The sequence below is a fragment of the Archocentrus centrarchus genome, unplaced genomic scaffold (genome assembly GCF_007364275.1).
Source record: "Archocentrus centrarchus isolate MPI-CPG fArcCen1 unplaced genomic scaffold, fArcCen1 scaffold_24_ctg1, whole genome shotgun sequence".
NCBI lineage: Eukaryota > Metazoa > Chordata > Actinopteri > Cichliformes > Cichlidae > Archocentrus > Archocentrus centrarchus.
This window is the reverse complement of record NW_022060254.1, coordinates 5852010-5873861: the sequence shown is the minus strand read 5'-3', so window position 1 is coordinate 5873861 and position 21852 is coordinate 5852010. Positions and strand designations below refer to the sequence as shown.

The window sequence follows — 21852 nt, the reverse complement described above, 5'->3', positions numbered from 1 at the left end:
CTGCTATTATCGCTGCTTACACCTGTATCATTTCACCGCAGTTTGCAATCTACCACAGAGCACGGACAGTTTCATTCACAATGTGTACGTTTCACATTCACTATGGTCATGCGTGTGCTGCATAAATCGAAATAACAACCGGCATGAACACGAAGAGAAGTAAGAGGGAAAATGAAGATCAAAGGAAAATTTCAGGCTTCAGATTCAACAAAAAAATCCCAGCATGAAAGGTAAATACCAACCTTCATGTATGTTGATACACAAACTAAAAATTTAATGCAAGTTTTAGGGCTGCAACGATTCTTGGAGTAACGCAATTTGATTATTAAAAATCCCCGACACAAATTTGTTGCTTTGAAGTTTCGTTTCAACTCTGCAGCTCAGGTGTCTCCGTGTAAGCGGAGCATTTCCTCCACATTAGTTCTCCATCGCTGTAACTGATTTCCGTCATTTAGAAAAAAAACAAACAAAAAAAGACCCTTTAACACGAGTGGATCGCTGAGATGTTTTTCCACGCCCCCACTTCTCTGTGCTGTGAGTGCGCGTGTTTGAATGTGTGCGCGTGTGTTGTGCAGAGGATGTCAGCTGTTATTTTTTCTGTATGTCAGCTGTAACCACCAGAACAGACCTATACTGTGGTTGTACTGGGGAAAAGGGGGGCTGCCATTAGCACTAGCAGCCCCCCACCCCCTTCAGTACAGAGGGGATCCGTCAAAATGTATTTTTTTATCTTTAGTCCCTGATTAGTGACTAAAAATAGAGCTGCAGCAGAAACGTAATTTGGAGGATGCCTGTGAATAAAAAGCATTACAGCATTGAGCTCATACAGCCCCCAGTTTTTCAACAAAAACACAGCAGCAGCTGTTTTACTGCAGTCTGTCTGCACACCCGCAGCAAGCGCAAAGAGGTGGAGCTGTTACTGAGAGGGTGAGCTCAGGTGGAGTGAAAGGAGCTCTTGTTCCTGTAACCACCTTAAAACCTTTACTGGGAAACAGCTGGAGGTCCTTCTTCAACCACCTGATCAGCAGCATGAAGAAAAGAGAACTTTGTAGCTGCTCCATACACCCTGTTTGTTTCACACAGAGAAACATCTGCAGTACGGAAGTTAAAATATGCTGATGAATTGTTAAAATGAAAAATTATTTCTTATCCAATTACTTGATTAATTGACAGAGTAATCAACTGAATACTTGATCACTAAAATAATTGATAGTTGCAGCCCTACTTGTATGCAGAAAGCCATAGTCAAACATTCGTTTTCAGCACCAGTAGAGCTATGAGAGGCCTTCAAGAATAAAATTACTACAGTTCCCAGCAAGATGATGTCACTTCCTATTGTTGCATTAAAAACTGATATTCAAATGTAGGAAATGCTTTTAGCAGCTGATTGTTAAAAATCTGGATTATGTTTTTGTTGTGTATGTTTTTTATGTGATTTCTACAAACACATTATTGGAAGGAGACGTCACTCTGGGACACATTAAATGCTTGATATATAAATGTAACTTTTCTGGATTGTATGCAAAAATTATCATTCTATTGATCTAATAAGTCCTGATTTAGAGTTCTGCATTGATCCTTTGTGTATAACTGAAAATCCTCTCTGAACCTAACCTGACATGCACCTCGAGAAATCAGATCAGATTAAAATGGTTAAACTGGAAACATTAAAGCAGTTTTTCTATAAATCTCATTTCTCATTTTTATCCAGTAATGGCAGAAATAATGAAACATTTTCGGAGCATGAGATATTTTAATTAAAGAATGCAGATCGTGTCAGGAAAATGAATCCACTGAGTCCCTGTGGACCCCACACTGTAGTGGGCAGCACCATTTTCTGTGTTTGTACTGTAGCTGTAAGTAAAGTAAAGTAAAATTTTATTTATATAGCACCTCTCAAGACACAAATCACAAAGTGCTTCACAACAGTAGAACAAAAGTGGGGGGCGGGGGGGCACCTAACCAAACTCAAGTCTAAAAAGATGAGTTTTTAGCTGCTTTTTAAAAGACACCATTGAATCCACAGCTGTCAAGCACAAAGGGAGAGAGTTTGAGATTCAGGGAGCTACTGCAGCAAAAGCTCTGACTCCTTTAGTTTTCAGCCTTGTGTGATGTAAGACCAGTAGGCCCTGATCACATGACCTCAGAGACCTGGTGGGGATGTATGGATGTAAAAGTTCAGTGATGTAAGCTGGTGCTTGTGCATTAAGAGCTTTATAAGTCAGGACCAGAATCTTAAAGTTAATTTAATGGGGAGCCAGTTCAGCTGGATCAGTAACAGTGTGACATGAGAGTACCTGGAAGAACAACCTGAACAACCTGGAGACACTCCAGGGAGTTTTTACCATGACGAGTAAAGCAGGACTGCCTGTGCAGTGGGCTGTGTTGGTGGAGGGCCCTGCAGTCATGCACCACCCCAGAGTGTGAATCAGCTTTTTATGAGTTCAAACAAGCAATTTGAATGAAGTGTTTGAAATTACACACAAAACCTCAGAATGTCCTTATCTCGCTGAGAAAAGCCCGAAAAACGCACAAAACCTGCTCTCCTTCAAGGAGAGTGCTGAAAGAGGCAGAGAAACAGTTCAAATTCAAGCACCTTTTTCAGGATTTTCCAGCACATTAACACTGGGATACATATTTATACAAATACATACATGCTCAAAATTATTTCACATTTTATAATCACATTAAAAGGATGGCATTATGCAATAAGTCACTTGATAAAAAACAATAACTACTGATAGTTAATTTGGAAACTTCTCCAGATTTTGAGCAAATCTGGTTTAAAACAGCTCTGATGTTGCTGCCGCGGTGTAACTCGGTCTAACACAGTAACCTGAACCTTCCATCAAAGTGACCAATCACATTAGGCTCCACAGGCACTGCCCAGGAGGTCAAAAGTCAGAGCGTAGAATTCAGTTCTGTGGGCGGAAAGTTTCCTCACGAATACGTGAACCTGCAGCAATACGGGCGCACGGCAGACACTTGTGTGCATGATACTTCTTTGTGTGCGCAGCTGCTGAGCTCTACGCACGCGAGTTGTTGAATTTACTTGCGAGGAAGGAACACCTGCGCTCACGAAATCACATTATTTGTTGGATCAGGGACACATCTAAATCCTGCAGGACACCGGCCCTCAAGGCCTGGAGTTGCCCACCCCTGGTCTACAGTGTTAGTGATGTCCTCCCCTGCGTCCCACAGGCTGACGGACCACAAGAAGAGTCGGATGGCTGGAATGAAACGATTGCGGTAGAAATAATTAGACGCGTGATACAACCACCTGTGATGATCGTAGTCCGGTCGGGTGTCTTGACATCCGCGACACCATATCTCTGCATGGTAGCTCTGCAGGACTTTAGATAATAGGCGTAGTGTGGCGAGCTTAAAGGCCTTTATGCTCCGTCAGCTCCTCATCAGGTAATTGTTGAGATGCAGGAGGTGGAGAAGAAGAAGTGGAGTTAGGCGAGGTCTGTACATGTGGTGGGGATGAGACACACGAACCCTCATTGCATGTATCAATGTCTGAAAAAAAGGGAACATCGGATTTATTATTATTTGTTTATGTAACCAAACATTTGTTGTAATACGCACAGACACACCATTTTTATTTTCTAGCAGTCTGACTGATTTTCGGGCTACACGTGTGAGAATGCCTAGAAGTCTTCCTAGCATGTGTAATATCATCAAAACAAAGACATTTTCTAATATACTCAAAATCTGAGCTGTCCACTGAATAAAAAGATTAACCTCTCAAATCTTTCCTTCTGGCTAGAAAAAACACACATCATTACTTTCACACCAGTAAATTGTATACACCTATCCACTATGGGTTTGCATTCTAATTTAAACTCAGTCTCTCAGCATCTCTTATTGTGCTCCGGTACATTGGGTTGCTCATCTGGTGGCGTACTTATGAAATCGGCGTTGGCTGCAAAAGAGCTGGAGGCTGACAAGTTGGGAAGCGGGTCGATGGCTGTCACAGCTCCTGTCTGAGTTTCAAAGGTCGGTGAAGATGCAGCAGTGATGGTGGCTGAAGAAATAAGCGTAGGCCATTTCCTTATGTCCCATCACACCTAAAACCACAACCCACTAGGACGAGACATGGCTGAGCATGTGCACGAGGACGCCCACAACCAGCGCTCACGTAATGGGTGCTGATGCAGCATGTGCGGATGGTGGCTGGTACTGATGTTGCAGCAGGTGGGGGTAGTATTGGTCTGAAGTGCATCACATTACTACTTGCATCTTCAATGGACAGACACTCACAGAGAGGCATGGGAGGAAGAGGACGAGGACCACAGAGAAAACAACCATGGCCTCGTCCACAGGATGACCATGAGGGAAGCAGGATGAAGGGTCCAATCCAATCTGAGCAGATTCTCTGTGGCAGCATCATCAGGACATTCACTGTTCATGCTGTACACACAGTGTGCCACACTGCAGGTACTGTGATGTTCATTACAGTGCAGTGTCCACTGGCAGTATACCTTCATGCCCTCCCCTTTCCCAGGATTGACCAATGACCACATGCAGGTGGCAGGAGCTCCCTTTTCATGCATCATATGGGAGTCTCTGGGCAGTGAGGTGGTGATGTCACCCTCTGTGCAGCCATTGGTAACTGGGAGGGTCCTCCGCCATCATGCTAACTTGGGGCCATACAACACCGGACACCTCCTCACATTCCTGGGGGGTCTAGAGGATCACATAGCTGCATGTGAACAGCTGGATCAGCAGGCAGTGCCTCCTGTATACGTCATAGTTTGGGACAATGTGAACTCTCACTGTGCCGTCCAGATACGTGAGTGGTTCACCAACAACCAGCGCTACATGAACGGGTTCATCCACCTTACAGCCCCCTCCTCAGTCATGCAGAGGGGTTTTCTCTGCGTGGAGGTGGAAGGTGTTTTCTTCCTACACCAGGGAGAAAATACTGGAGGCGATGAAACAGGCATGTGACGATGTTACTGCAGAGTCCTGTCAAGGCTGGATTCTGCACAGAGGGGTTTCCCCCGTTGGATGTGACGTGGATGAGGTCCTCTGGCCAGACCACATACAAACATGATGGTGCAGACTGAATCTGTTGTAGACTGCTGTGCTTTTCATTTGTTTTGGTTTTTATTTCTTTTTTGTCTACATTCAGCACCATCATGTCTCTCTGTAGCAGTGTTTCACTGTCCACACCTGGAAAAAACACTTCCTGTTGACTACATGTCCTGGATGCTGCTGTGTCTTACATTATTTGATGTAGTGTGTAACAGACGGTCTCTGTGAATGGATTTATTACTTGTTGTGTGTGATCTGACCACAGTGTTTGGTTTTGCACACAGATCACTGATTTTTGCAGTGATGGTTTGATTTTGACAGGAAAGTCTGGGATTTGGGGGAATTAGCTGGAGTTTTTGGATTTGTGTTTAAGGTTTTGGGAAAATAATAAATGTGAGTTAGCTATTCATAAATACTGTAATATGCATCTACAATGGACAGACACATACAGAGAGAAGGAAGAATATGTGTGAGAGGTGGTGGATGAGGAGGAAGAGGATGACCGAGAACGTCATCACGATGACATCATGATCGGATAACGTTTCCTCAGTCTATCAGGAAAGAGACACACTTTTCTTACGGTCACTTCTAAAGCATAGCCACTTAAATAATTTTTAGCTAGTGGACAATGAAGAGAGACAGGAAATTGAAATTAAAACTACTTTTAATGAAGTCCGATTTCACAGGGTAGTGGGAACCCTGAGTGTCCGGGATATTTTTCTGCTGCAGCCTAATAGAAAGCAACTTTCTAATGTCCTCATGTTCCTCAGCTGTCAGTGTTCTTTCTGGGCCCATGTAGCCTTGTTTCTCCTGTAAATAAGCTCAATCAGACGAGAGGACACCAATATGCAATGCAGGTTAAAAATAATCTTATTTTATTGTCACAAGTTGTGGATTTCTCACGCTTCCCGTATCTGTGGCGTTCCAAAGGGGAATTCAGGAAGCAGCTATTAATACCTAACAGGCTGTCAGTCACATCATGTCCTTCTTGTGACACTAATGAACCAAAACAAATCTGCAGCTGTTCTTGTCCTTTATTTTGATTTTCATTATTTGAATGTTGTTTTGAGTGTCGCACACTAGGGGGCGGTAAGAGGTGACAGTTTATATGGGTTAGGGAATAATGACGGTCCGGTGTGCTGCTGGCTGGAGAGAAGCACACAGTTTTATGACTGTCACATGTGGCCAGCATCTTTTAGTTGCATGCAAGTTGTTTGTGTCGAGCTATTAAGTCCTCATTTGTTATGGACACTAATATGAAATAGATGAGATGACCTTCACTGCATGGATGTCATGGATGGCGCTCATTTTTTAACCCACTGAGAAGAGTTAACCAAGCAATCACACAGCATAGCAGCCCCTCAGTACTGGCCTGTAAAGTGGTGGATCCAGTCACTACAGCTGTTTTAGAAAAAGATCTTTTTACTCTGCTTCAAGGAGCCAGACTTACTGCACACTCTAAAGTGCTCATCAGCAGCAGTTCTCCAGCTTTCTGAAGGTCTTTCAGAGTTCTTCTGTGGACTTCGGCTGCTTCATCACTCACTTTCATCCAGTTCTTTCTGTCTCTCACACACACAGACACACACAAACACTTTGACCTTTGACCTCAGTCATACCTGCCTCTTCAGATTCAGTCTGTTAGTTCAGCTTCTTCTCACATGACAGCCAAAACATTCAGAGCTATTTAAGTGAACTGAACCTTTAACTGTGCTCACATGTGGTAACCATGTTTGTTGAGCGTGTGGAAATCCAGCAGAGATCAGCTCTGAGGAGGTTCATGCTCCTCACAGTGTGACTGCTGAGTGCTCCAGTTCCACACAAAGCTCAGCTTTTGAGCTCAAGGCCGGTCACATGAGGATCATTTACAGCAGCTCACTGTGTGTGAGCATTACTTCATATACAGCAGATACACAATAACACATGCAGGAAGCTTCATTCTGTTTGTGTGTGTCAGTGTTTATAGGACTAGGTTGGTGATTGAAGCTTGAGCCTGTCACACACTCCTGTAATTTCAGGCTGTCTCCCTGTGGTCACAGTAAACACATCATGGTAAATGGACTAGTTCACATACAGCACGTTTACATTCACCCAAGCACTTCCATATCTATCTAAGTGCTTTTATTGTCTAACATTCATACTCCAACACTTGCATCGGAGAGCCACTTGGGCAACTTAAGCATACTTTGGCAAGCAGCCTGGAGCAGCCAGGAATTGAACTGCCAACCTTCCAGTTAATAGGTGACCTACTCTACCTCCAGAGCTACAGCCACCCAAGGGTACACACTCCTGTTTGTCCTCAGTGTGTCTGCAGCACCTCTGCAGCTCTGTTGTCTCCAAAGGGACAACGATCATCTTCTTCAGGTCAGTTTCCTCACACTGACTGAGAGGACCTGCAGCTGCTCAGAGGCTTCAGTCTGCAGTCAGCAGTGATGTTAGAGTGTGGATGGAGCTGTCAGGAGATGTTCTTCCTCTCTGACCTGAAGTGGACTGTTGTGATGGTGGACTGTGCCTCAGAAGCTGTTCAGTCCATCTAAACACTGGAGGTGGGGGTGCAACAATAAACAGATATACCTATACAGTATATTAGAATTTATTGGGTGCAATACAAATATTTGAACTTGAATGTGTACTGCACTGCATGTATGCAAAATGACCACACTGTACACAGTGGAGCGATTTGTCATCTGAATAATCGGTCTTGTGCTACAATGTGATTTCCAGTATTTGACAAAAAATGATTGCCGGTATTGTTGAAAATGAATTGCTGACCTATAATCTGTCAAGAATATCTTAATTGTTATCTCTCACGAATGAGATCAGATCATTTTGAGTCACAAAGAACATTCCTGCAATCAGTTTCTGGCAACACCAGCCTCCAGTGTTTACAGATTAAATGGTGCAGTACTGGCCTTTCGTAGGGAGCGATGAGAGGGTGTGGACCATGGAGGCACTGTTCCCTCCATCTGAGAGGATAAAATGTCCTACAGGAGGGCAGCAGGACTGCTGTGCAGTGGGCTGTGGTGGGGGAGGATCCTGGGGTCATGCACTGACCCAGAGTGTGAATCAGCTTTTTGTGAGTTCAGACAAACGAGCCTGTTTTCAGCTTTGTGACATTTTCCAGCCAAACTGTGCACACAGAGCAGCTAGAAGATCAAATGAATGATGGAAAAGTTTAGTTTTCTTTAATCAGTGAACCAGCAGAGAGACAATCTGAATGCAATCTTTATTAAGGCTTGTAAGTCAGAGCAGTCACAGGTAAACAACAACAAGGCTCAGCATGGCACTTCTGCTTAACAAGCTGTATGCTCTATAAAGAGGAAGTTCCTTCCTCCATGAACGAGTACATGATCAAATGAATGTATCCATACAATAATCCAAATAAGGACTTGTTTACAGCTTTCTAAGCCTTAGCTCTGCGTGCCTTCTCCTTTCCAGTCAACAACATGTCCAGGAAGAGTCAGCTCCTTAAAGCAGTTCCTCCTTCATTTTACAGTTACAGGAGAAAGCAGGTTATATTTTGTTTACACAGCTACAATATGTGTGTATATTTAATCACTGAACATCTCCATAAAGTAAGCAGCTAATGTTAACATGTTATACCTGAACATGATCATGTCTCAGCCGGCAATGTAACACATGCTGTGTGTGAATTAAGGGTCCTTTATTTATTTATTTATTTATTTATTTATATAGATTTACCCACACTGAGGGAGGAAGTGATGTCATATTTTTTAAGTCGGGTCTAAATTGGTTATTGATCAGGTCAATCAGACTGTAAAGAGTGTTAGTTTGAATAAAACATGATGAAATAACTGTGTTTCTGCAGGAGTTGGCTGAATGAGTGAGGCTGTGAGAGACAGACAGTCAGCCAGGTTCATTCATTCATGCTGGTACAGTTTGGGCATCGTTACAGACAACAGTAACCACAGAGTTATGAATTAAAGATGACTTTTGCTTCCAATCTCTTGCCCATGCGTTCAACGTCCTGATGGAAGGTAACATATACACGTAGACGCCACATTGGGCGGGTCGGCCTGTTGCTGTGATACGTCAGTGTGTCCCCCATATTGGATGATCTGCAAACTAATCCAAGTCACTGGACTGAACTGCATAAAGTGCCTTTTGTCTCATTCACACATTCAAATATGCACTAATATATACTGGGAAACTGACAGACGCCAAAAATAACATAACTTTCTCTGATAATTATAAATGTTCAATAATCCACGTATGTTAGGGTGCAGCATCAAACCAGCGTCTGTATTTCTAATGTTTTTATGAGTGTTTACAGCTGCTGATGTTTGTAACTCTGTTACTGTGATGATAAATGTCTACAACAACCAGATCCTGACATGGAGATATAACATCTGCAGGTTTATGAATGTAAAAGAATTTTTATCACTTTAAGTATTGTTAATGACAATTTTTAAGACAAAAAAATAAACAAAGTTAACAAATTAAAATAAGAAACAGCAACAGACACTGATCTACTTCATTACAGTGACACTGTTTACTAAAATTATAGATCCTGGTTTTACTGCATACAATAAAATTTTATGATTGAAAAGTAAAACAAAACTGGAGCCAGTTCCAACCTTTGTAAAGTGCTTAATAGATTAAATGCATTATTATTATTACACAAACAAAAGGGGCCAAGGAGTACAAATACAAAAACACACTGATGAGCAGACAGCAGCAGACAAACAATTAGTCTTTGTTTGTATCCGAGTAGTTTGTTGAACAAATAATGTGCTTCAGTGAAATTATTAAGTGTCCCCTTTGCACAAAATCACCCCCTGTCACAGTTAAACAAGCACCCCTAACACAACACACACATTCATCAATCTTTATTTGTAAACTGAACGTGATATCATATTAGGTCATAATTTGTGCCTCTCAAAGAATGCAAAGATGCTTCAGAACAAAAGGTATTTTCTGCAAAACTAAGGTGTATCATTGAGGGGTGTTTGTGTAAACCTTTTTACTATTCTTTTATTTATAATAATACACTTGCGCTCTTTTATTTTGAAAACAAAAAAACATTTATTTTTGAAAAGAGGAAGTGTGATCTTCTATTTCTAACTTTATTTCTGGTTTTTCTATATGCTGCACTTTGAAAATGAAGTAGGCAGGCTGTAGTCACACTGTGCTGAACTTTGTCTTGGTGAGTTTTAATGCAGAAAAGTATTCTAAACATGTAATTGCACTTTCCAGAAGCTAATCTGAAATATCTGTTATGTTAAGTTGATGGGTGCATGAGCTAGAGAGACCGTGTGGCTGTCCATTGCAGTGTCCTTATCAATACCTCATCTTGGTGAGCTATGACCGTGTGCTTGCTGAAGAAAGCATGCTAGCGTCATGCTAAAATTAGCAGTGTGCTAGTGCTAAATCGTGGGTAGATTTATTTCGGTTTAAAAGCCCTGAAAATGTTATTTCTGTTAAGATATGGTTTTACCAAATAAGAATTAAGTTCACAATAATATAAGGAAGCACTTTACATTTTTTGTTGCACTAATTTCTTTAGTTGGATGTAATGTTTGTTGATGGTAAATGTATCTTTTTATGGGTTACCAGGAGAAAGTTACTGAACAAACGTAATGATGAACCCAGTAGCTCAGAGAGGGTTTTACTGACACACAGGAAGACTATAAAGGAGAATATTGGAGCTAAAAAGACTACATGCTCCTTGGTAAAGTGATGAATTAATTGTATTTCACGTCCCGATTTGAAAAGCTTAAAGAATTATTTAAGAATCAATTATTTAATTGATTAAAAAATACTAATCATAATTTCACAATTAAAAAGAATTTCATGTATTTGGTTTACATGGTTGGAAATAACTTCATGACTGCAAACAGACTGTTAGCAATTGGCAGTTTTCAATTATTTTTCTTTTCAAAATAAAGCGACTGAAGCTGAATCTTTGATTTAATTGAAGTAATTAAAAACAAGTCTGAAGGGATGTGAAACAGTCTTAAATCAAAGCTTATCTGTACTTTACTTAAGTATTTATTTTTCTGACTACTTTTTACTTTTACTCCCTACATTTTTACACAAGTATCTGTACTTTCTACTTCTTACATTTTCAAACAGACTCGATACTTTTAACATCTGAGAAAAGCTTTTATTCACAATAATTTGGTTGAACAGCAGCAGATTAGAATCAAGTAGAACAACCAAATGAATACGAACACATTCAGTGACAATACGAAACAGTTTGTGTTTCATTCAGTGGTCTTAGTCAGGTACGGCTTAACGAGCTGCACACAGAAACATGTTCCTGTAGCAGAGAATCTACAGTACATGCTGGAAATAAAAGACTCAGTAAAAACGTGGCACTTCTATCTGATTTGAAACTGAAACTCTGAACACAACCTGATCCTGATCAAGTTGTGTGTTCAACATAAGTTACCATGGAGGTAAATAGATATACACTTCTATGACAGAAAACTTGGAGTTTAAGCTCATCACAACTCACTAATCCATAAATCTCACTTCATACTGTACAGCCCTCAGCTGATAGAAGAGTCGGATCAGTGGAGCGGCTTTTGTTCCCGATGTCCTCTGTTTGATCCTGGACCTGAACTCTCCCTGCAGAGGAAGCACAAGATAGTCACTCACAAACAAACAAACAAACAAACAAATGAACAAACAAACAAACCTTTGACTTTGAGCAGCACTGTTTTCCCTCTCCAGATCATTCCATAGACGACACATCTGTATTCTCCACTGTCTCTCTCTGTGGGCTGTTTCAGGGTCAGACTGAGGTCTCCAGTTCTCAGCAGGTCTTCATTCATCGTTGTTCGGTCTCTGTAATCCTGGTGCTGTTTGTCAGGCTGGTCAGAGTCTTTCTTAGATACATGGACTGTCTTCTTTGGGTTATAGCGTACCCACTGCACTTCAGCATCTTCAGGCAGGTTTTCTGTGGTTTTGAAGGGCAGCTGGACAGACTCCGCCCCCTCCTCCACCTTCACCTGACAGTCTGAGAGGACAACAAACACAACATGAGCTGTACAAAGTGTGATTGGTGCTCACAGAGCAGCATCATGTGACTGATGCAATGGAGTGGTGCCTACTTCAGGCAGAAACCGCTCATGGAGATCAATAATGATTCCAGCAAAAACAGTGGAGCTGCAAACAAGGCCGAGAGGAACGCTGCAGGAAAATGTTCATGTGTGAATTCATAACTTCTTGGATTTATTGGAGCACTACAATCAGAGCTGCTTCTATTTCTTAAAGTCTACAAGTGCATTCAGCTCTGACACTGTCACACCATGAAGGAGACGTGGAAACTCATCAGATCAGGACCAAACACAAACACACTGAGTTTTGACTTCATCAGCAGCTGCAGGTAAACTGCAACAACACTGTGACTCAGACAGTTTCTCTCATACTGCAGGGCTTCCTTCCTGCTGTCAGTCACGTATGGATCAACAGGTTGTGGATAGAAAGCAGATTTCTTCAGCAGAGGATCCATATCACATGAAGCATGTGGTTACTGTTGGCCATAACAATACACACACACACACACACACACACACACACACACACACACACACACACACACACACACACACACACACACACACACACACACACACACACGCATGCACATAGAGCTTGAGCTTTTATTTTGAGTGTATAGTTTAGACCAATTTCAATATAAAATCAGTGATTCTCTCCTGTGGTTGTGCTGTTAGGAGAAGGGTGACGGGACAGCTACACACGTGTGTGTGTGTGTGTGTGTGTGTGTGTGTGTGTGTGTGTGTGTGTGTGTGTGTGTGTGTGTGTGTGTGTGTGTGTGTGTGTGTGTGATCTGGGAAAAGCTTTGCGGGTCTTCGTAGTTTTTGGATTGAATCTCATTTTTGCTCGTAATAAGATGAGGTGGTGTCAGCAAATCACCTGAACCAGTCAGGTGATTCAGTTCGGGAATGAAGCTGGTGCTGCTTCGGACGTCATATGTCATGTCATTTTTTTCGCCCTGAAGCTTCAAAGCAGTTGTTCTATGGAGCTTTAAGCCCAGGGTTTGAGACACGTATCGAAGCTTCAGTTTCACACTCTCATCACTGCTTTCAAGTGCACAGCAACAAACTGTTTGAACTGATCCAACTTTATTAACAGAGACAAAGATGTTTATCATCTGCTGTTTGTAACATCTGTAATGAGCACATGAACTGTATTAATACACTGTGAGTGAACTGAGAGCTACTGAAACAGTTGAACCTCTTCACTTATTGATGTGGATCTGTAAATGAAACTACAGACTGAGCTGCACAAATATAACATCTCTGCGGAGACAAACTGAGCTCGGACATCAGCAACTAAACCAGATATTTTAAAGGACTAGATGTTGCAGTCCCTAATGATTCAGCTCTGTTTATGAGTGGGTTGTGAATAGACCTCTGAGTTGGGTTGAGCTTGATGATGACCACTTACTGATGTTTACTCCAGCATGACACATCAATTGTGTACCCCAGCCTCATTGGGTGTTTCTGCCATTTATCACAGTACACCCCCAGCTGGGGCAGACCCACCACGAGTTCATCAGACCAGGGTTTGTGTCATCTGGGGTGGTCCTTTACCTCCCCGTGCTGTCTCCTTTCTTCTCAGCCACAGCCAGAGACTGCTTGTCTCCACAACTGTGGCCAGTTCTCTAATGGTCTTCCTCTGGCTCTGACTGCTGATTCTGACTTGCTTTAGAAGCCTTGCTGTGGAGCTACCAACAAAGCCCCTCCACTGGGCACATCTTCACCCTCCAGCCCTGTTCCTCTGCTCCAGCTGCCAAGCTGGCATAATGCAGCTTTGCCTTTTTGTGTGCTTCATCGATGGTATCTCCCCACGGGACCATCAGCTCAATGATGACAACAGCGGAAGGACCAGAGAACCTAATCTGGGTATAGGCTGGTAACAGCAATTCGTAAAGGGAAGGTGAATTTCTGGGTTAGGTCGACATGCATTTCCCAGTCTCTAGTGGCATCCAGTGGCCCTGTGTTTGAAGGTGAGGCATTGGTCTGCTGCTTGTCCCCTTCCCCGATGAAGGCTGTCTGTGGAAAGATAGGCTATGCAGCTGGTAGAGTCAGACTGACAGTAAAACCCACCAGGATGTGTTTGAGGGTTCTGACAGGACAACTAAGTGCAACATGATGACATCATCAACAGGTCTGATGGTCACATGACCTCCCTGTCCCCTCCTCCTAGTCTCAGATTGTGTGTCAGTTTGTTCCTGATGTGTTCCTGACTCGTTCTTTGGTAACTAGTCACAGCGTCCTGTAAAGAGCTGCAGACATGTTGATGAAGAGCAGAAGAACAGACACACTGAGCCTCCACAGTCTCACACACATCAGCACAGAAACCATGAAGATCTCACATGTCTGCTCTGAACATCTGAAGCTCTCCACCACATGACTGAGCACAACTCAAGGAGGAACATTTACTGAAGCTGCTGCAACACTTCCTGTCAGCACATGTTTCCATGGCAGCCTGCTGTTTACCACCACAGAAGAAGAACAGCTGTGTGTCAGATCAGTGCAGTGAAGCACACACACTGTTTAGTAAAGTCATGTTGTGGAGCTGTTTCACTGATCAGTGACTGAGTCTGAAGGAGGAAGTTTCTCTTCAGCTCTCTGTATCAGCTGTTTGAACTCTGAACTCTTTCAGCTTCTGGAACAAGTTTGTGTGAGAGACAGACCCCAGAGGACACCTGCTAACCATCGGCATTATGGGTAATGTAGGAGGAGAGACTCACCTGGCATGAAATGGTGCCTAAAATGAAATAAAAGACCTCCAGAAACCAAAAGAAGAAGAACCAGGAGAACCAGGAGAGCTATGGCCCAGGAGGGAAATGGTTCTGTAGAGAAGCATAAGAAACAACACCATGACTTTTAAACTCTGACCCAAATCTGAAGACTGACCTCTGTCCATTAGCTACTTCTCTGACCTTTGACCTGCAGCACTACTTTGTGTCTCAGGATGTCTTTGTCCCTGTAGATGGTGCAGATGTATCCTCCTGTGTCTCTCTGTGTGGGCTGTTTTAGGGTCAGACTGAGGTCTCCAGTTCCCAGTAGGTCATTGTTCATCTTCGTTCGCTCTCTGTAAAGATCATCTTGCTTCTTAAGGTGGTCACTTCTATTAGAATACACATGGACCACCATGAGTTCTCTGTCAGAGCGAGTCCACTCCACCCTGGTGTCCTTGGGCAGGTCAGGTGTTGTTTTGCAGGGCAGGATGACAGACTCTGAGCCTTCCTCCACCTTCACCTCCACCTGCTGGTCTGAGAGGACAAGAAACCACAATATGGTTCGCGTCCCGGCCCGGTGCTGATTTGCCCGCGTGTCTTCCCCTGTATCTTTCCCCCATTTCCTGTCTCTCTCCGCTGTCAGAAAAAGCCACTGTGGCCAAAAATGGAAAAAAAAAAAAAAAACACAATATGAGCTGTGGAAGCAGCAGCAGTCACACTGAAGGTAACTGGAGCCCAGCTGAGGATCAACATTCCTGACCTCTGACCCTGTCCTGTAATCAGATATGATAATATTTGATGGATCTTTTGGATCGAATGGTTGTCATGGTCCTGGGCCTTTTGCCCAGCATTTTGTGTCTTGTTCTCTTAGGTCTGTTTTGTACTTCTGTCATTCCTCTTGTCTTGCATGTTTTATTCCCAGTGTTGTGATAAGTTTGCATGTCTGTTCTTGTGCTTACTTATTTCCTGTTATACTTTGTCAGGCTTTGTCTTTTATGCTCAGTGTTTAGTTTTACTTTTTGGTTCTGTCTATTGTGATTACTTGCACCTGTGCTCCCCACCTGTTGCCTGTTCCCTTGTTAATCCCTGTGTATATACTGTCTGTTTTACCCTGGTCCTTTGTTGTCAGTGTTACCAGGCTGTGTGTCTCCCTGCTCCATTGTTTTGTGCTTAGTTCTGGCACCTGTCCAGCCTCAGTGTGTAGCTGTTCACGGTTTTCTGTCATGCTTCAATAAAGCCACATTTGGATTTCAGTTCTGTCTGAGGCCTTCATTTTGGGTCCACTTTGCCTGCCACACAGCTCCCCATGACAAAACAGCATGACCATTATATGGACCATTACAAGCAGACTCAGACTTGCATGAGCAGCAGTGGGCAGCTCTTCGTTTTGCGAGCGAGACGTTTGGATGGAATCTGTGGCTCGTCCCGGTTCCTGGGACACCTTCTCAGGGGCACACCGTGGGTGGTCCTGGTTGGGGAAAGGGACCTTGGAGTCATCGCTCACCCATGGGAGCCGATGAACTACAACGAGACTCTAGCGGCAGTTCTCACAACCTCCCCTTTCCAGGGGGAGCTAGGCATTCACTGCTGGTGCTCCACGCACAGACCGGAACCATCTGCCAGGCCCTTGTCTGCTGATGGTAGCCCTACTGTCTTTTCCCACACTGAGTACTCTGCTTCCTTGTTTAAATTCCCATTCCATTTGTGGAGCACCACAGACTAAATGCTTTATGTAGTTTTTCTGATTCAATGGACAATAAGACTGCAAACTGTTTTTGAGCCAGCCTCCATGAATGATTTTTCTAACCATGTTTAAATAACACACGCCTAAATAATACACTCTTCAAGTGCCAATGTAGAGCCAGAAAATCATGTCACCTCTTGTCTAGGTTTTAAACCTGAAATTTCAGATGTTTCATGGTCTATTTTCTCACCAGAGAAAACTAAGACTGTTAATGATGCTGTTGAGTTGGACTACTTTAAAATGGGCCAAAATACCAGCTACAGTGTGTGCAAAGCTGGTGAAGACTTACAGGAAATGTTTGACCTCTGTCATTGCCAACAAAGGCTTTGTTACAAAGTATTGAGTTGAACTTTTGTTATTGAACAAATACTTATTTTCCACCATGATTAAGAAATTCTTTAAAAATCCTACAGTGTGATTTCCTGGATTTTGTTTTTCTCATTTTGCCTCTCATACTTCAAGTGTACCTATGATGGGAATCACAGACCTCTCATCTTTCTATGTCGGAGAACTTGCACAATCAGCGGCTGACTAAATACTTTTTTGTCCCACTGTATCTACTGATTGGATGGGGGGATGATGGGAAAAAGAGAGAAAAGAGAGCACAGAGAAAAACACAAGCTATAGATGAGAGAATAAAAGCAGGAACAAAAAAGACACAACGTAAAGAGTCATTTTTAAATCTCATTTAAAAACAAATTTTTATTCCCTGACCTTTGACCCAGTGTGAGACTTTGACTGAAATCTTAAGAAAAAAAATTTTTTAATACTTCTTTATTTCTTTTTTTAAATTTAACTCTTACACCTTTGTTTTTTTTTCGGTATCTCTTTGCCTTTTGGCCTTTCTTGTTTTTTTTTCCATTTGTTATTGTATAGCATTTTGGTCAGCCCTGTTGTTTTTAAAAGTGCTTTATAAATAAAGGGAAATGGTATAGTAATAAAAACAGTTAATCGCATCCAGCAGTGGTTCATAAAAACATGGGGAGTGAAAAGAGCTCATGCATCATGGGAAGCCCAGCAGCCTGAGCCCGCAACATAACTCAGGAATGGTTCAGGGACATCTGATCCATTTATTGTATCACCATGCCATTACATGAGACACACTATAAGTCACATCTCATACTGATACTGACATGGACATATAAGACAGTGGTTCCTAACCTGAAACTAAATGAATGAAACTTCTGTTTCCAGGGTTCTAGCCAGCGGTTGATTGCCCGGCACTGCACCAAGCTGAGGTCGTCTTGCCCCCGGGCTGAGAATTTCAGCAGTTTGCTTTTGGAACTCTTCTATCGCTGCAATTAGCAAGTGGGTGTGCATCCTGCACATTCCACCCCGTTGCCGATAACAGACTAATTTTTTTTTCTCTGGGTGGATCACTGCACTATGGTATTATTTAATCGCAATTGGCAATCGACCACCAGACATGGCCTGTTTTGTTCACAATGTGCACATGCCATCTCGTGACAGTCCTGTTCACGTTTGCTTTTGCAGGGCAAAATAAGTACCAGCGTGAAACCGAGGGGGAAGTAGAGGAAAACAGGAGCTCAAAGGACAATTTTGGACTTCCTATTAAATACAAAATCCCAGGAACTTGTCTTGTTTCTTGTCTTCGTAGACTCACAAGGATAACTTACTGGTGTGTTACTTAAGGAATGTTTATTAACAATAGATGCAGATAAACATGTACAATATTTTCAGAGCATCATAACACAGGTTTAGAGGGGTCCACACTCCCTATTGTAATCAAATCACATGGTCCAATCAGATTCAGGTGCTTTCAATGGACCCGTGGGACCAACCATTATTAGAGAATATTACATACATAATATCTAACTGTTCACCGTCACTGAATTAGCAAGCTGGCAGGGCATTTAGCAAGCTAATGCTAATCAGCCCCCCAAACAGATGCACACTGGGCTGAATTTTTTTTCTGGCTAGACTCCTGGCTTCTATTTCTAAAAGCTCTGGATCTGTCCTGAGTTAGGAGAGTTTGCTGAATCTGAGTTTGTGTAACATCAACACACTTTGTGCTGTTGCTCTGTGGCAGCTTCTTTTAGGCACAGTCAGTTACATGTGTTACTGTGTGTACAGAGGTCAAATGTTCTGAATCTGATCCTCCTCATTTAGGAAATACTTCAGAAGTGGAAGCAGGAAGATCCCAGTTTCTCCTGCTTTGATGTTTCCATTGTGGTTTTCATCAGGTATGTTAACACAGATTAGGTTTAACCTCTGACCTTTGTCTACAGTACTGACTTTTCAACTGTAAATACAGCAGGTGTTGGGGTTTGTTGCTGACCTTTGACCTGCAGCTGGATGTCTCTCAGTCTCCGTTCACGTCTTCCATTACTGATGGAGCAGGTGTAGCTGCCGCTGTCAGTCAGCTGTGGTTTCCTCAGAGTGAGGCTGAAGTCTCCAGAGTCCAGAGCATCAGACCTCACTGATGTGCGTCCGCTGTAACGCTGGTTTTGTCCTCTAAGATCATCTCCTCCTTCTCGGAGCAGGTGGACAGATTTGGGATCCAGATCACTGCGAGTCCACATCACTGTGGGCTCCTCAGGTATAAAACCTGAGAACTGACAGGGCAGCAGGACAGACTCCGCCCCCTCATTCACCTCCACCAGCACAGCCAGGGCATGCTGGGAAACTGTGAGGACACACAAACAGAAACACAGTCATGTTTAAACTGAGTGAAAGGCTGCACTCTGTTAGACAGCTTAAAGAATACTTTGGTGAGTATTCTGTCCTTCAATGAGTTTCCATCTTCAAAGCTACACAAACTTTTCCAATAAAAGAAAGGTGTAACTTTTCTTGGCTTTATTAAAATCAAATTACCTGATGCAATATAATTGTGTCACTAAAATATCTTCACAATTATAACACAAAAATAGTACTATGCACACAAATTGTGAATTTCTATTGTGCTTCTGGTACAAGAACAACCATTTCTGGAGGAGGTCTCAGATGAACTTTTACAACACCATCACTGCTTTGTTTCAGCTCTGCTGACTTTGTGTCACTGCTAAGAGATATCGTCCCCTTAGAATTATAAGGTTCTATCTGACATTTTTGACGAAGTTGACTTATTGTCATATTCTTAATCAATAATATGTAAGAGATTTTTTTTTAAATTATATACAACTTTGGCCATTTTACTCACAAAACAAAAAGGTTCTATCTGCAAAATCAAGCTTTAACTTGGTATTATAAGGTTCTATTATTTAATATCTCAAAACGGGTCAGAATGCAGATAGTGTCACGGCTGGGTGCAGGCAAGGCAGGGAGGACTCCAGTGCAGGACATGGCGAGAGCAAGGTTAGAGAGACGATTTATTGATTATAATTTCAATAAATACAAAACAGCAAACTAGGAACTAGACACTCAAAATCTAGAGGAAAAACTGACGAGGACCCAAACACTGAACTAAACAACACTGAGACATAAATACACAGATGGAACAAGGGGGAGTGGAAAACAGCTGAGCACAACAGGTGAAAAGAATAAGACTAATAACACAGGAAGTAAAACATAACAGAAAACACAGGGAACACTGGACTACCAAAATAAACCAGGAAATACTAAACATAACAGATGCAGACCTAACACCGAAAACTTGACAAAGGCAATATTACAAAATGAAACAACAAAGGAAACCAAACCACACACTCAAACAACAAAGAGAGAAACCAAAAGAAACACCAAGAAAACAACCTGAAAAGTACAACAAAAGAAAGCTACACAAAAGAACTCAAAACGCTGGGCCACCGGCCCAGGATCATGACAGATAGAACCTTATAATTCTAAGGGGACGATATGTTAGCAATACAAGCCATTTCTGTGTTTGGGTATCTGTGCCATTTGTCTTCTCATCTATTTTCTTTTACTCTAGAAGACGACTCACTTTTCTAAAAACCTTTGTGTGCTACATTTCATGGAAGTATCTGAATGACGTGGTGCAATGTGGTGTTCTTCAGGGATAATTAGTGGATGTTATTCTTCTTGTCAGACTTACTAGTACCTTTAATTCCTATAGTATGCTCTGTAATAAAATGTTATGGTCAACAGTATCAAAAGCTGCACTGAGGTCCAACAGGACAAGAACAGAGATGAGTCCACTGTCAGAGGCTCTAAGAAGATCATTTCTAACCTTCACTAATGCTGTTTCTGTACTGTGATGAATTCTGAAACCTGACTGAAGCTCTTCAAATAAACCGTTCCTCTGCAGATGATCAGTTAGCTGTTTTACAACAACTCTTTCAAGAATCTTTGAGAGAAAAGGAAGGTTGGAGATTGGCCTATAATTAGATAAGACAGCTGGGTCAGTGATGGCTTTTTAAGTAGAGGTTTAATTACAGCCACCTTGAAGGCCTGTGGTACACAGTGTTAATTTTGTTGATGAGATATTTTCGTCATAGTTTTCATCGACGAACCTTTTTTTCATGACGATAACGAGACGATAACTAAATAAAAACTACCTAAAATGACGAAAACGATAATGAAATTAATTGACACTTTCGTCAACGAATGAAAACGAGACGAAAATGCTTGGCGGGGACGAAATCCAATCAGAACTTATTTAATTTTGTGAAAGGGCGGGACAAGTTAGGAAAACATCCAATCAAGCACAGAGTTGCACAAATTTGCTCTAAACCCTGGAAGACCAAACTAGCCTGTGATTGGTCGTTCCTTCCGATAGAACTAAGTGATGTAAACAATGTCAGCAGGGAGAAAGAGAAGAGCCGATGTATGGACACATTTGTCCTTTGATGTTGTGACAAACAAAACGATGTGTAAACCATGTGGGGCGACTATCTCGGGTAAAAACACGACAAATCTTAAACGACATCTGCAAACCAGTCACCCAGATCTCCATGCAAAGGTCAGCATTTTAATGTCATGCAGGGTAAAGTGTTTTTCCCAGTTTGTGTTTAGAGAAAATCTCCACCCCGCGGTGGATTAGAATCAATCAAGAATGCCTTTATTAGTCCCACAAATGGGGAAATTGCAGTTAACAGAACATCCATCCAAAAACAAAAACATAACACAGACAGGGGGGGGGGACAGATGTCTGAGGTCATGCAACCGTTTCTCAACGGCGCTACCTTTAGCAGAGAGACAGAAAGAGATACATTGGGATAGTTAGGTTCAAAAAAATCATCTCATACTGTGTTCATAAAGAACACCTTACGAGGTTCCAAAAAACACCTCAGCAAAAGCATATTGCACATATAAAGCCGGGATAGCAGTATGGTGGGTAGGGTCAGGGTCAGGAGGGGACGCAGACGGAGACGAGAGGGTGGGGGCATTGTGGAGCCCAGATGCCAGCTCC

At 42.3% G+C, this 21852-nt stretch overlaps 1 protein-coding gene across 1 annotated transcript; it reads right to left on the bottom strand.

The window, feature by feature from the left end:
• Positions 1 to 11533: 11533 nt before the first annotated feature.
• On the bottom strand, positions 11534 to 19165 carry LOC115775819 (butyrophilin subfamily 3 member A1-like; the record flags this gene model as incomplete). The annotated part of the gene is made up of 6 exons (XM_030723346.1): positions 11534 to 11634; positions 11705 to 12025; positions 13764 to 13774; positions 14794 to 14890; positions 14981 to 15313; positions 18823 to 19165. Coding segments are annotated over 6 exons (1200 nt in total), but the record flags the coding sequence as incomplete, so codon positions are not given.
• Positions 19166 to 21852: the final 2687 nt, after the last annotated feature.